Below are 17,005 nucleotides of genomic sequence, written 5' to 3' on the forward strand. Positions count from 1 at the left end.
AATTTAATTTGTTTATAAAATTTTTTGTTATGATTATTTATAAGTAGACAGAAAAACAAATTTTTTTTTCTTGTCAAAAAATGAAAAGAAGCGATATTTTTTTAGTTACCTGACATTAAAAATATATCTACATTTAAAAACGAAAATTTTGAAAATTCATAACTCAAAAATTTGGTCTCCAAAAAAAACAAGTATCTGTTTTTTTAATATAGAATAGAAAAAAAATTTATACCATCTTTTTTCTGTGTGATTGTTTATACCAATGCTCGTGACTGTGAGAGAAAACTATGGGGCTCTTATGTGGAGCCCCCAAACTACCAGAAACCACTGAGAGTTTTCTGTTTGAATCATATCTATAACTGTTCAAAATTGTCTAGAGCCTACAAATTTTATTGGATTTTGATGTTCTTGGTCTTACATGATAGGGGATAAAATTTCTAAGAAATCCCTTGAAAACGATTTTTGAATTTTTAATTGTTTATTTTGTTTTTGTCACTCATAGTTAAGAACAGGGACCGTCACGGAATCAAAACAAAATTAAAAAATACTTTTGTTTTGATTCGGATATGGGTATCAGAATCAAAATTCCACTCTATTTAGTTTTGATTCCAATATCAAAATCAAAATTCAACTCTATTTCGTTTTGGTTCCAATATCAAAATCAAAATTCAACTCTATTTCGTTTTAGTTCCAATATCAAAATCAAAATTGAACTCTATTTCGTTTTGGTTTCAATATCAAAATCAAAATTCCATTCTATTTCGTTTTGGTTCCAATATCAAAATCAAAATTCCATTCTATTTAGTTTTGATTCCAATATCAAAATCAAAATTCTTTTTTGTTTTAATTTTGATAAAATACTACTGCGCGTGTATAAGTCTCATTGAACCTAAATTTTGTTGCAAATGTCAAATATATCAGAAGATAATATCGTTTTTACATACGAAATCTGAAATAGAATTCGAATCGACTTCTGTTTCTATAAGAAAACCGAATTGCAGTATTATAATATCAGAATCAAAATAGGAAGTAAATTTTGTTTCGTTAACGTATCAGAATCAATATAGGAAGTAAATTTTGTTTCGTTACATTATCGGAATCAAAATAGGAAGTGAATTTTGTTTCGTTACAGTATCGAAATCAAAATAGAAAGTGAATTTTGTTTCGTTACAGTATCGAAATCAAAATAGAAAGTGAATTTTGTTTCGTTACAGTATCAGAATCGAAACAGGAAGTAAATTTTGTTTCGTTACCGAATCTAAATCAAAATACATTAATAATTTTGTTTTGTTTTGGAATATCGTAACGAAATCAAAATTTGATTTCCGTGACGGTCCCTGGTTAAGAATTTATAATATTTTTGTAAAAATTCCTGTTTATTATTTTCTTTTTCTATTGCACAAGATCGAAATCAATTTAAATTAGTCTAGTATGGCCACCTGACAAATAATAATGCATAATACAATTTATTTACACTACCGTCCACGAGTATCAGGACGATTACATGCGACTCTATAAAAAAATATGCCATCACTTTTTTAATCATACCTCGTAAATAAAAGGAGATACAAAAAAATCTTATATACGGTTAGAAAGCTGATTAAATTTTGCGTAAAATAAGCCGTCATTGAAGTAATTTCGTTAACTATTTTTTGAGTTGTAGAGTGAGAAAGAAATAAAAAAAATTATCAAATTTTTTCATTTTTGTCTCTTGACTTTAACTTTTTTAAAAATATAAAAAAATTTAGATAAAAGTTTTTTAAAAACACAGATATCTTCGTTAGAATTTCAGTTTTAAAATAAGCCTTCGAAAATTAAAAAAGATTAATCCGTCTTGGATATATCATTAAAAAAGTCAAGCCGTGTTTGGACCGATTAGTGCATTGAAATTCAACTTTGACAACTCGTTTCTGGCTTCGCGCGGCTGCGAATGAGAGATAAAGCAGGGACGAATTCATGAGGGGGAACGATGATCTTTCGAGTTTCTTTATATTACTCGTGAAACATCATTATTTATTATTCCCCAGCATGAATCCGTCACTTTTTTCTCTCCCATTCGCAGCCACGCGAAGCTAGAATCGAGTCGTCACAGTTAAATTCCAATGCACCAATTGTCGAAACTCGCCTTCACGTTTTTAATGATATATCGAAGACGGATTAACCTTTTTTAATTTTCGAAAGCTTGTTTTAAAGCTGAAATTCTAACGAAGATTTCTGCCTTTTTAGAAAAATTTTATGTTAATTTTTCTAGATTTTTGAAAAAGTTGAAGTCAAGAGACAAAAATAAAATAAATTTAATAATTTTATTTATTTCTTTCTCACTCTACAACTCAAAAAATAGCTAACGAAATGACTTCAAAGGCGGATTATTTTACGCAAAATTAAATCAGCTTTCTAACCGTATTTAAGGTTTTTTGTATTTCATTTTATTTACGAGGTATGATTGAAAAAGTGATGGCATGTTTTTTCATACAGTCGCTTGTAATCGTCCTAGTACTCGTGGACGGTAGTGTAAATTGTTAAAAAACAATTTTAATTAACAAATATATAATTTGGTCTTTTTTAAACAAAATTGTTATTTAAAAAAAATTTATGTTTATTTAAATAATTAACAAGGGCGTAAATGACACTGATTTTATATTTTAAACAGTGTTTTGATTGAACGTTTATATAGCGACCGGACCAAATAGGTTTTCTATACCAATTTGTTACAATTTTGTTTTCTTGAATAGTTAAAGATAAATCTAAAAAATTTATAGAATCATTCTTCATATTTTCCAAAGTGAAGCTTAAATTCTTTTCCTTTGAGTTAAATCTAAAAAAAATCCGAAACTTTGTCTTTAGGTATACAGATGAGAGTGTCATCTATATATCTAAAATAGAAAAGAACTTTATAGGTATGTTGTATTATTTAAAATATCATTCTCCAAATCTTCCATAACCGGATTAGCACATACTGAACTAATGGGCGAAACCAACTTTATATAATTTATCTAGATTCATTTCAAAAATTTTAAAGAATATTGTAGGCAAAACAGATTCACATCTGAAAGATAGTTGGACTTTTAAGGAGAAAATAGATAAGATTGTCATACCAGATAATTTTACTATAATTTCATTGGACGTTGTATCAATGTACATACTAATATATCTTGGACTCTCATTCTTGACTGTGTTAAAAAACGATGGAATGAGATACAACCTTTCACCACTCTAAATTTAGAAGATTTCCTAAAAGCTCTAACATTATGCCTCGAAAACTCATACTGCCAATTTAAAAATAAATTTTTTAAACAAACTTTCGACTTACCAATGGGTTTGCCCATTAGTTTAGTATGTGCTAATCTGGTTATGGAAGATTTGGAGAATGATATTTTAAATAATGTAACATATAAAGTTCTTTTCTATTTTAGATATATAGATGACACTCTCATCTGTATACCTAAAAACAAAGTTTCGGATTTTTTTAGATTTAACTCAAAGGAAAAGAATTTAAGCTTCACTTTGGAAAATATGAAGAATGATTCTATAAATTTTTTAGATTTATCTTTAACTATTCAAGAAAACAAAATTGTAACAAATTGGTATAGAAAACCTATTTGGTCCGGTCGCTATATAAACTTTTAATCAAAACACTGTTTAAAATATAAAATCAGTGTCATTTACGCCCTTGTTGACGGCGCAATAAAATGATCAAATTCAAAATTTTATTTAAAAAATTTAAACATTGTAAAAAATATATTAACAAATAATGGATATCCTAAATACTTAATAGATAAGAAAATTAATTAAAGATATAATAAAATCATAAACAATAATGTAAATAAATCAAATAAACAAATTAATGAAATTAATAACAAAACAATAATATCTTTACCATATATGAGGCATTCCATGTCAAGTGATCCAGGTGTCTTACGGTGTAATGCTTATTTCGATAATTTTTTACTCTTAAACTATTAAGCATAAAAATTTGGCAAGGTACATTTTGGAAAGGTTTTTTCATGCTCTTTCGATTGAAAATAAGCATTTAAAAAAAATTTTTTTTGACCCAAAAAAATCAAAATTAAAAATAAATTTTAATTTTTTGGAAAAAAGGTCCCATTTTTTTTTTTTTTTTTTTAAACGAAAGCTGAGGTTTTTTCCTAGAAGGACATATAAATGAAAAAGTGGGACAAGAATGTTTAAACATTGAAAAACAGAGGTTTCTACTCTCTAAACCCGGTTTTTAGCTCTGTTTACGAGAAAATTCATTTTTTTAATGTTTAAACATTCTTGTCCCACTTTTTCATTTATATGTCCTTTTAGGAAAAAACCTCAGCTTTCGTTTAAAAAAAAAAAAAAAAAATGGGACCTTTTTTCCAAAAAATTAAAATTTATTTTTAATTTTGATTTTTTTGGGTCAAAAAAAAATTTTTTTTTAAATGCTTATTTTCAATCGAAAGAGCATGAAAAAACCTTTCCAAAATGTACCTTGACAAATTTTTATGTTTAATAGTTTAAGAGTAAAAAATTATCGAAATAAGCATTGTACTGAAAAACCCAAAAATTTAACCCCCTCCCCCTCGGAAAATATTGGACTAGGTAAAAAAATATTTTCACGAAAAATTACTATCTATTAGTACTACAAAAGCCCCAAGTTTTGCTACGATTGCAGAAAAATTTTTCTCCACCTGGATCACTTGACATAGAATGCCTCATATATAGAAAAATTAGAAAACATCTTTTATAATATTTTTAAAAAATTTAATATTTTAATTGTCTTTTCCATGGACAATACTTTACAAAAACAATTTTCAATGTTGGTTAAAGATAAAACATTAAAAGAAAATCAAATAAATACTATCTATCAGGTTCCATGTTTCCATTGTAATAGTGTTTACATTGGAGAATCTCGTAGGTATTTGAAAAGAAGAATGTACGAACATGCCCGATCAACAAGAGCAGAAAATGACACAGGCAATACAGCCTTATCTTTACATGCAAAAGACTTAAAACACAATTTTGATTTTAACAAAGTTAAAATTTTAGAGACGGAACAAAATGAAAATAAAAGACGTTTAATACAATTAATTTATATCATAAAAAATAAAAATTCAATAAATTTTAAAAGTGATATTCAAAATATAAGTAAAATTTATCAAGGTTTTCTTAATAATTTAACTTAAAATTAATTAATTATAAATTAAATTCAAATTCAGAAACATGTCAATCTTTGAAACACAATTTTTTTGTAAATACACTGAGAAAACGATTTATTTGATTCAAAAAAATTTTGTTTAAATTAAACATAAAATATCTTTGCTATACAGTCAAACAAATTTAAGTTTAATTCAAACATATTTTTTGGTTTATTTATAGAAATAATATATTCAATTCAAACATAATTTATGGTTGATTTTAAATTATTTATAATCAACATTTAAGTTTGGATCAAACATAAAATTTTAAACATATTTTTTCTTAAACCAAAACAGAAAATATATTTGAATCAAACACAATTATTCAAACAAATATTATTTTTGAATCAAAGCAGTAGATGTCTACTCGTGGTTTGAAGCAATTGCAATCTTAAATAGCTTAAAATTTAGCATTTTTTACGTAGAATCGAATGCCGATGTGCTATTTTTGGCATTTTGCTTCCTCATGAGGAAGCTTTGCATTGGTAACGATTTTCAATTTTTCAAAAGAAGGTTATATGGACTCATTTTCATCTAAAACATATGTATATTTAATTATGAGCAAATGTCCAGATGTATGTGTGTGTGTATGTATGTGTGTATGTGTGTGTGTATGTAACAAAAATTGTGTACAAATTATCTCAGACAAATTTTGATGGATTGTCCTAAAATTTTGCAGGTTTATTGCAGTCATTAATACCTAAAATCTGACACAAGGATTTTCGAAAATATCTACAAAAATTTTTTTTATACAATTTTTTTAAAATTTAGAAAAAAATTTTTTTTGTATTTTTTGAAATAATTTTTTTATTTGTTAATATTTTCATTAGTTTTTCTCAAAATTACATTCCTGACAAGAAAACGAATCGATTGATGTATACAAAGTATATATTTTATCAAAATTTATCAAATTAATAAATATTTTTCTTTTTAAAAAAAATTCAAATTTTGTATTTTTTTCATAATTTATTTAATATTAATATTAATATTTTGAAATGATTATTCTATCATAAAAAAGAAGCAATTGGAAAATGAAAGTGTAAATTTCACCAAATATTTATATAGCAACTTATAAATTATAAATGATTTATAAAATTTTATTTTTAACAAATCTTCTGGACGAACCCTTTTGTACATAGTTTTTCAAAAGTTTGCAAAACCGCAATTTTTATACATTGAGGAAGCTAAATGGTCATGAAATGAACAACATGTTTAAAATGGCGACCACCACAGCCAAATATATGACATAAATTAAAAAAAAAATGTTAATCTTCAAAAACTCTTAACATTTTGTGATGTAAATTATGAGACGCATGCTTATTCCCGAAATCTTTTTTGACCAAATAGTTATTTGATATAAAACTACTTAACTTAAAATTCACATAATATGCACATTATTTGACATAAATTTTATTGCACACAAAAACCATTTAACATAAATATAATTTGTCATAGAATTCATTAAACAGAAATATTATGTAACGTAAAACTCAGATAACTTAATTCCCATTTGACATAAAAATTATGTAACATAAATTTCTATTGACATAAAAATCATTTAACATAAATTTCTTTTGACATAAAATTCATTTAACGTTAATTTTATTTGTTATAAAATTCATTTGACATCAATTTCATTTGGCATAAATGTCATTTAACGTAATTCTCATTTGACATAAATATCATTAGGCATAAAATTAGCTTGACATAAATTTCATTTGACGTGAATATCATTTAACATAATTATTATTTAACGTAAAATTAAATTTATATAAATTTCATTTAGCATAAATTCCATTTAACATAATTCTTATTTGGCATAAAATTTACTTGACATAAATTTCATTTGGTATAAATCCCATTTAACATAATTTTCATTTGACATAAAGTTCATTTGACATAAAAGACATTTAACACAATTCTCATTTGTCATAAAAGTCATTCAACAAAATTCTCATTTGACATAAAAATCATTTTACACAAATTACATTTTTCATAACAATATCGGCGCGAATTTTAAAAGTAACCAATTAGATATTATCCACAACATTGTGATTCGCTAATTTTGAAATTCGCGCCTATATTTCCATGTCAAATGATCTTTATGTAAAATAAAATCTATGACAACTGAATTTTATGTCAAATGAGAATTATGTGTAATGAGTTATCCGTCAAATGAAATTTATATGAAGTGAACTTTATGTCAAATGAAAATTATGTTAAATGGGATTTATACCAAATGAAATTTATGTCAAGTAAATTTTATGCTAAATGAGAATTATGTCAAGTAAATTTTATGCCAAATGAGAATTATGTTAAATAGAATTTATGCTAAATGAAATTTATATAAATTTAATTTTACGTTAAATAATAATTATGTTAAATTATATTCACGTCAAATGAAATTTGTGTCAAGCTAATTTTATGTCTAATGATATTTATGTCAAATGAGAATTACGTTAAATGACATTTATGCCAAATGAAATTGATGTTAAATGAATTTTATAACAAATAAAATTTACGTTAAATGAATTTTATGTCATAAGAAATTTATGTTAAATGATTTTTATGTCAATAGAAATTTATGTTACATAATTTTTATGTCAAATGGGAATTGAGTTATGTGAGTTTTATGTAACATAATATTTCTGTTTAATGAATTCTATGACAAATGATATTTATTAGAGTTGTGCAAAAACCTCGATCGAGTATTTCAAGCTTTTCGTTTTTCTAGCAGAGCTGAGCAGAATCAATCCGAACTTGTACCAAATTCCATCCAACACGTGCAGTATTAAACCTAAAATAATTTTGAGCACTTGAATTTTTCGAGCACTCAAATATTTTTGAGTAACTAAAACTCAAGCCTGGCTCGAGCTCGACCATGCTATTCGAGCTTTTTGCACACCTCTAATATTTATGTTAAATGGTTTTTATGTACAATGAAATTTATGTCAAATAAAGTGCATATTATGTAAATTTTAAGTTAAGTAGTTTTATATCAAATAACTATTTGGTCAAAAAAGATTTCAGGAATAAGCATGCGTCTCTTAAATTATTTACAACTGCTAATTTTCAAATTTCTGTATTCCCTGAATACAAATTTGGAGTAATTTGTGATCTGAATCCCAAAATTCAAAATGGCAGATCTAAAATGGCGGACTAATTTTTCAAATTCTATAAATTCAATTAAATTAGGCTAAATGTTGTTACTCAGGGGTTTTTGGGGTCGCTGATTACGAATCCAAGGTCAGTATTTAACAATTTAAAATGGCGGATCCAATATGGCGGAAGATTTTTTTTCAAATTGTTGAAATCAGCTGAATATTGTTACTCGGGTGGTTTTCACGGTCGCTGAATACAAATCCAAAGTCAGAATGCAAAAATTCAAAATGGTGGATTCAACATGGTGGAATATATTTTTTTAATTGATTAAATCAGCCGAATATTCTTACTCGGGGGGTTTTCACGGTCCCTGAATACGAATCCAAGGTCAGAATGTAAACATTCAAATTGCGGGTTCAATATGGCGAAATATTTTTTTTTAAATTGATTAAAGCAGCCGAATATTCTTATTCGGGGGTTTTTTTGGGTCGCTGAATACGAATCCAAAGATAGAATGCAAAAATTCATAAAGAGGGTCCAAAATGACTGACAAATGAATTAATAATGGATAATGAATATTAATAATGAATATTTTGTTACTAGCAATTTTTCTTTCAAACTTTCTAAACCTGTATAGATTAAATCACAATTATTACCTATCATTATAGTATTATTAAATGTAATGATAATGTAATATTATCCTAATATTATTAAGAAAAGTACATAAAAACATTTGTACTTTATATAATAATGTAATATGACTTTAATGTTACTAACAAATTACGGTAGGATTCTAGGTAATTAATACAATTAGGCGATGATTTTAATGACTGTAATTTTACGTGATACTAATAAAAGAATACTCTTTTCAAACAAATTAAGGTAATTTTTAAGAATAGTTTCATTAATAAAGATGGTTTAATTTACTGCACTTACATAATTAAGAGAATGATCGTTTATACATGGACTGTAGAATTTGGCTTTAAAATAAAAAATGATATTCATTTATATTATAATCATAATCAGTGAAACGTCAGGAAATGTTTTACAAGCCTTATACACGGTTTTAGAAAATTTTTTTAAGTTCTTACCTTTATGTCGTCTTAAGTTATACTTGTCTAACTTTGTTTATAATAATCTTGACTTAAAAATCCATTGTTGAAAGAGATTAAGAAATGTCTTAAGGAGAAGTGATCAAATTTTTTTTATTTACTAATTTACTTCGCAAAGTAAGTAATAGTTAAAGAGTTGTAAGAAGCGTCAAGAATTTTAGACGCAACTACGCTTGCGCTGCAAACGTTCTCTTAATGGTAGAATAAAGCGCGACTGTTTAAAACGCTATACATATATTGTAATTATAATACATCTTAAAGAATACATTTCAAATCATTTTTTTCTATCAATATATTATTATATATTTGAGAAATTATTAATAATCATTATTAATTTCGAAAATTTTAAATCATATTTTTATTTAATTATTATTATTAATTTTTAAAATTTTATATAATATTGTATTGGAAGAAAAAAAAAATATTTGTTTTCTTAATATTTTAATAGTTATAATATATACCGTAAAGCTTTTTTAATAGACGCGCTTTATTCTACCATTAATAGATGGTTTGCAGCGCAAGCGCAGTTACGTTTAGTGACGGTCGTTGGCATCTCAGTATCAGGATGTGTGCAATTCTCACGTGACAGTTTGAGCCAATCAGCGAACTATTTGACCCCACTATTTAACATCCTCCCTCCACATCGATCCACAGAGCACCAAGAGAGGAATCGACTATTTACTACATTTCTAACTGCCTACGCTTTCTATCGTGTAGATATCACCATACTCAAGACTACTTGTTCATACAGTCAGATATAATCCAATCAAATCATATATTTCCGATTTACTCCTAGGTTTTATGAATCCTACTTAGTTCCTTTTCAATTTGTTTTCTTTTTTTCTTATCTTCATTCCTTTTTTCGTCTTCCCTTTTTTTATTTTTGTTCTAAAATCTCAACAATTTTCGGAAACTCTTAAGAGGCAAAAATTCTGAAATAAATATTAATCTGTCCTTTTTAGGACTTTTTTTCTCTTTCAATGATGGACACTTAAGATAGGATTATTGTAAAAAAGATAGGTGTATTAATCCTTTAAATTTAGAAGGACATAGAGGTAAGAGTTTGAGGAAATTTTCTAAAACCTTAATAAACAAATTTCCAACATTTTCTGACGATTCGCTGATATGTTGTAAATGCAGAAGACTATCGAATTCCGATTTTAACGACGAATCTGTCAGTTCCAGTAAAAATTGTGATTCAATTAATTCTATGAGTACAGAAAACTCAAGTAACGATAATAATGAACCTACCGTTCAAAATTCAACCAATTTTTCTGCAGAAAATGATTTATTAGACATTTTGGAAGGTTTGAAAAAAAAATTTCAATCACTTCCATTATATGATCCCGATAGAATTGCGATATTAACGGTTTTACCATCAAATTGGACAATTGAACGAATTTATATGGAATTTAATAAGAGTACTTAATCTGTTAGAACAGCAAAAGATTTGATAAAATTGTACGGCTCTCTTTCGAGACCTACACTGAAAGTTGGAAATGCAGTGCCAGAAGCACATATAAATAAGGTACTAGATTTTTATGAAAACGACGACAATGCAATAGTAGAATACTTCCTGGAATGAAAAATAAAAAATCAATAGTGGTTAATGGGAGAAAAATTCTAAAACAAAAGAGATTAATATTATTCAATTTAGGAGTATTGCACACAAAATTTCGACAAGAAAATAAAGACATTAAGGATGGCATGACAAAAGGGGTCAAGCAACAATTTCATGTTTTTACAGGAATCGAAAATAACACATTTAAAAAATTTTCTGATCATTAAAGAAAGATCTAAAAAAACAGTTTAGAGATATTATTTCGCTTTACCAGTAGAAATACAATTTATGAAGATAAACCTACATATTAGAGAGAAAAATAAGTAAAAGTGGACCATTTTGGGGTTACGTCAAATGTGCATATTTTCTTATAAAATTAATTGTTAAAAAAATATACAGTTTAAAGAAAAACTAAAAAATTAGTTTTTTAATATTGAATTAACGAATTGAATGCAAAAAAGTTTGCTTAAAAAAAACTATTTGTTTTCAAGAAAATTGTTAATTAAATGTTAACTTTTGAAAGTAAACAGTACATAAATTTTCAAAAGCAAACTACAAACAGGAATATTTAAAAATTAACAGAAGGATAATATTTAAATTATTGAAAATTAGGTAAAGAATAAAACTATTTCTAAATAGACAAAAAAAATTCAGCGAAATTTAATATATATTAAATTATATCAAAAAGAAAGCAATATTTTTAACCATATTAACCTATTCATAATGATATTCATTTCTTTTGTTTTTAACCGAATTGCATTGCAAGTAAAAATTTAGGCTATTTTTCATTCTTATTTTTTTTAAAAACGAGTTTAAAAAACAATTTACAAAAAAATACTTTTACAGAACTGTGCAAATGAATTTACTTGATTTTTTTATGAAAAAATCTCAATTTCGAAAAATTGTTGCTTGACCCCTTTTGTCATGCCACCCTTCACATAAAGATCGGGATATCAAAATTTTACGAATTACGACCAGGTAATTGTATTTTAGCTGGAGAAGGCGGTAGTCATGTTGTATGCGTGTGTGTTTTGCACCAAAATTGTAAGCTTATGCTTAATGCAATAAACTTACCAAAATTAACCGAAGATGCCAAATTCCCTTTTCAAACATACCATGACTGCCTGCATTTTCTGCTTTGTGAAGAACCAAAAGATATTTGTCATTATAATAATTGTAAATCATGTGCTGGAACAGAAAAATTGAAAACTTATCTGCTTGATCTTTTACAAGGTTGTGACGTTCCTGAAATTAAGTACAGCTTATGGTGCACAACTGATAGAGCAACTATGCAGACGAAATCATCGAGCAGAGAAGATTTTCTTATAGAACTTGGTAGTAATTTAGAGAAGCTAAAACCGCACAATTTCATAGATAAAAAACAAACGGCATATTTCAACGAACTGAAAAGTACACTGAAAGATGGAGAATTTTTCGTTTTATACGATTTTTCTAAAAATTATGCCTTTCTTGTGCAAGATGCAGCTCAAGCATTCCACTACAACAATAATCAAACTACTGTATACACAGTAGTTTATTATTATTGTAAAGATGGAGAATTATGCCACGAAAATGTTATCATTCTTTCAGATTGCTTAAGTCATGATTCAGTTGCTGTCTACATCTCCAATTCTTCCATAACTGAACATATTAAAAAATCTTATCAAGTAAACAAAATTTTCTATGTCTCTGATAGAGATAATCAGCATTTTAAAAATAAATATAACATGATCGATCTTATGAAGCATCATACAGATTTTGGAATAAAAGCTGAGTGGCACTTTCATGTAACTGCCTATGGAAAAGGCCCTCATGATGGAATAGGAGCTGCTTTGAAAATTCAAGCACGAAGAGCAAGTCTCCAAGCATCATCGCTCAACAGTATTTTAACACCTCACCAGCTTTATGATTGGGCAAGGAATAATATTAAAAACATCATTTTTTTTATTACGATGCTAAACATCACGAAACAATTAAAAAGCGATTAAATTCACGTTTCAAAAATGCACCAGCAGTTCCACAAATCCAAAAAAACACGCTTTTGTTCCTGTGTCAGATACAGAACTCGAAATAAGAGCATATTCCAGTGCTAAAGAGTGCGTCAGCTTTAAATATTAATTTAATATCAATTTCAATCAGTCCTTTTTAGGACTCTTCTTTCACAAAGAGAAGTAAAATAAGTCTCAATCAGTCCTTTTTAGGACCCTTCTTTCACAAAGAGAAGTAAAATAATTTTCAATCAGTCCTTTTTAGGACTCTTCTTTCACAAAGAGAAGTAAAATAAGTCTCAATCAGTCCTTTTTAGGACTCTTCTTTCACAAAGAGAAGTCAAATAATTTTCAATCAGTCCTTTTTAGGACTCTTCTTTCAGAAAGAGAAGTAAAATAAGTTTCAATCAGTCCATTTTAGTACTTTTCTTTGATTCTGTCTTTGGATTCGTATTAATCGACCGTGAAAACCTCCCGAGTAACAATATTCAGCTGATTTCAACAATTTAAAAGAAAATCTTCAGCGATATTAGATCCGCTATTTTAAATCTTTAAATTTTGACCTTGGATTCGTATTCAGCGACCCCTAAAACCTGCGAGTAACAATATTCAGCTGATTTCAACAATTTAAAAAAAATCTTCCGCCATATTGGATCCGCCATTTTGAATTTTTAAATTTTGACCTTGGATTCGTATTTAGCGACCCCAAAAACCCCTGAGTAACAATATTCAGCTGATTTCAACAATTTAAAAGAAAATCTTCTGCCATATTGGATCCGTCATTTTGAATTTTCAAATTCTGACCTTGGATTCGTATTCAGCGACTCCAAAAACCCCCGAGTAACAACATTCAGCCTAGTTTAATTGAATTTATAGAATTTAAAAAATTAGTCCGCCATTTTGGATCTGCCATTTTAAATTTTGGGGTTCAGATCACAAATTACTCCAAATTTGAATTCAGGGAATACAGAAATTTGAAAATTAGCAGTTGTAAATAATTTACATCACAAAATGTTAGAGTTTTTGAAGATTAACATTTTTTTTAAATTTATGTCATATATTTGGCTCTGGTGGTCGCCATTTTGAAAATGCCAAAAATAGCCCATCGGCAATCGATTCTACGTAAAAAATGCTAAATTTTGAGCTATTTAAGATTGCAATTGCTTTAAACCACGAGTGGACACAGTCATTTGCTTTTTCGTATGGAATTACCCATATATATATATGCAATATATATATGCTATATATGCAATATAGCTATTTAAAAAAGGGTCTAGAGTGTTGATTTTTGGGATTGAGTAAATTTATGATGTTATAAAGTTTACGATTATTTCTATTTAACAAGATTGGAAAACTTGAAAATATTTATTTTAGGGATTAAGATTTTGCCGCTGTTACAAGAAAAACTTTATCGCTCATAAATTTATCCAGTCTCAAGAATTCGCTTCTTCAAATATATTATTGTATATAAAAAAAGGAAAAATTGAAAAGAGAAAAGAAGAGAGAGAAAGAGAAAATAAAATGTGAATACTGAGCTGAAAACATAGGTTCGAATTTACAGGATGTAACACACATATTTAAGTTACAATTTTTGTTCTGCAATTTTAAAAAAATATGGAAGAGTTTAAAATTTCAGTCGATTTCAGTGACTTAAAAAAGCTGGAGCACTGTTTCATGTGTGAACCATTTTTTTAGTTTTAGCCGACATATTAGCGCCCGCCATTTTGAAAATATAATTGGTCGATTCAAGGTTATGTACCTGAGGGTTCATGGACACGATATTTTGAGCTTTTGAAAGTATCTACCTGCTTTTTTCCGGTGAAAATACGTCTGAAATAAAATTTTTTTCAGGAAAAATTGTTTATAACTTTTTAACAATTTGGTATAAACAAATTTTAACAGCAGAATCTGAAAGATGAGTAAATTTTACATTAAAAGTGTTATGGGCCAATTTTTTATATGCATTTAAAAAAACGAGGTCCTCAAAGTCAATTGTAATTTTTCGTCCGTCTAATCCTTAATGGGTTTAAAATATATATTATATTTATATAATATATTTCTTATATATAAAATATACGAAATTTTATTAGAATGTGAAAAAATAAAATATGACAAACTTTGTAGTATTGGTTTATTAGGAAATAGGGTGTTTATGAGGAGCGTGCTGAGAGCGCTGTGTGTATATTTGTAGAAAAATAGTTAGAAATGGTTACACTTATAATTACAACGCCCTCTGCACGGACCTCGAAAACTCCCTAAATTATATGGAAATAGATCAACACTATTCTGGGTTTTTTTGACTTTCATGCTCTAAAAAGGCCAAACGTGGTTGGTTGGGTCAGGAAAATAGAAAAGATAGTCTTAAAATAATTTCCTATATATATATATATATATATATATATATATATATATATATATATATATATATATATATATATAAATGTGTATAATTTTAATAAAGCAATATATCTTTGCAGGAATGATTCATTATGAGTTTAAAAGAAAGAAATATTACTGACTTAGAAACAGATGTCAATATTTCATATATAATACTACCGAAAGATGAACTAGAAAATGATCAGAATAAAAGATTCATTCTTATGAAACAGGATATAAACTTCATTGATCTACAAGATTGTGAAAGATATCTTACTACAAAAAAAAATGTCTACGAGAAAAAGTGCATCTCTAGATCGAAAAAATAAGTATTCTACTTTAACAGGAAGTGAATCTAAATTCGGTGGTAGTTCATTAAAGTCACATGTTTGTCGGAACAGGCACCGTTATCCGACTGTTGACAAAAAAAATAGGTTTTCAACAATATGTGGAGCTGATGTGAGAAGAAGTCTGTCATTTAAAGAATGTCCTTTAGTAAATGGTTTGGATTTTAGTCTTGCACCTTGGCGTGGAATAAAATTCGCTTGTTTAAGGGTGCTGCATTTATACTGCAAAGTTTTTGATCAGTTTGAACTCTTTGAGCTGATAGTAAGGTAATTAATTTATAATCATTCGAGAAAAGACTAATAACATTTATTTTTTCAGTACCTCGTATTCAAATATTAATATAATTTTTTTCATAATAGGGGAGAGTGGGGCAAACTGGACCCCCCTAACGGTTTCTTGACTCTTGTGACTAAACAAATCAACCGATTTCATTTTTCGATGGCTTGTTTGAAAGACCATTTAATTGCGCAACTTTTTCCCAGAGACACCTATACTTTATCTTAACCCTTGGGGTTTCTTATTTTTAATATTGCATTTACATAATCTACAATAATAAAAAACATAAAGAATCATGTAAACAATGGTTGTAGTAATGAAAATCATAATACGGGATTGAATTTTAATTAAATAAATATTTTTTTAAATACAAAAAAAAAATAAAAATGTTTGTCATTATCAGAGAAACAATATTAAAGAGTCCAATTCTCATTGCAAGACAATTATTTTTCATTGTAAGTAAATATTTTAATGAAAGAAACATTTTATTTAAAAATAATTTTTATGAAACTTTAATTTAATGGAAATATCCTATGGCCGGTTTGCCCCACCGAAAACGGTCTGGTTTGCCCCACAGGCTAATTGTGAGAATAAATATTTGTCAAAAAGAAACGCTTTGCAAATTCATCAAAGTTTTTGGTGATAAATATTTCTGAGGTGTGTATCTTCAAAACCTAAGACTTAGATTTGCAAACATTACACGATTTCATCAGAATTTCCTTAAGAAAAAATTCGTAAAAGTGTAGAAAAAAACTAAAAAAAAACTTTTGCTCCCTTCGTCGCACAAACGCAAGCTAAAACTGTCAGATTGAAAAAATAAGGTGTACTAAACATGGTTGTTTTAAATTTGTAAACAACACTTTTTCCAATTTCGCCATTTCAGAAATATTGAGAGGGGTCCGGTTTACCCCACTCTCCCCTACTCTACCTACTGGTTACAGGGACGTCTAATAGACGTCCCTTTTGTCCACGAACATCCGGAAAAAATGATAGTAATGTCTTTGAGACATCATCATGAGAACTATGAGATGTCTACAAGACATTTTATGTCTGCTACAAAAG

The 17,005-nt window shown here is 27.4% G+C and overlaps 1 protein-coding gene across 1 annotated transcript in view; it reads left to right on the plus strand.

Annotated features, from left to right (window-relative positions):
• The window catches only part of LOC122512037 (four and a half LIM domains protein 2), a 279,184-nt gene that overhangs the window by 63,684 nt on the left and 198,495 nt on the right, over nucleotides 1-17,005 (plus strand). The window contains exon 2 of the mRNA XM_043627648.1: nucleotides 15,421-15,933. Coding sequence (XP_043483583.1) covers nucleotides 15,608-15,933 — 326 coding nt within the window. The 5' untranslated portion in view covers nucleotides 15,421-15,607. The remainder of the gene's footprint in view (nucleotides 1-15,420; nucleotides 15,934-17,005) is intronic.

Source organism: Leptopilina heterotoma, unplaced genomic scaffold (assembly GCF_015476425.1).
Source record: "Leptopilina heterotoma isolate Lh14 unplaced genomic scaffold, ASM1547642v1 Lhet_92, whole genome shotgun sequence".
In the NCBI taxonomy this organism is placed as follows: Eukaryota; Metazoa; Arthropoda; class Insecta; order Hymenoptera; family Figitidae; genus Leptopilina; species Leptopilina heterotoma.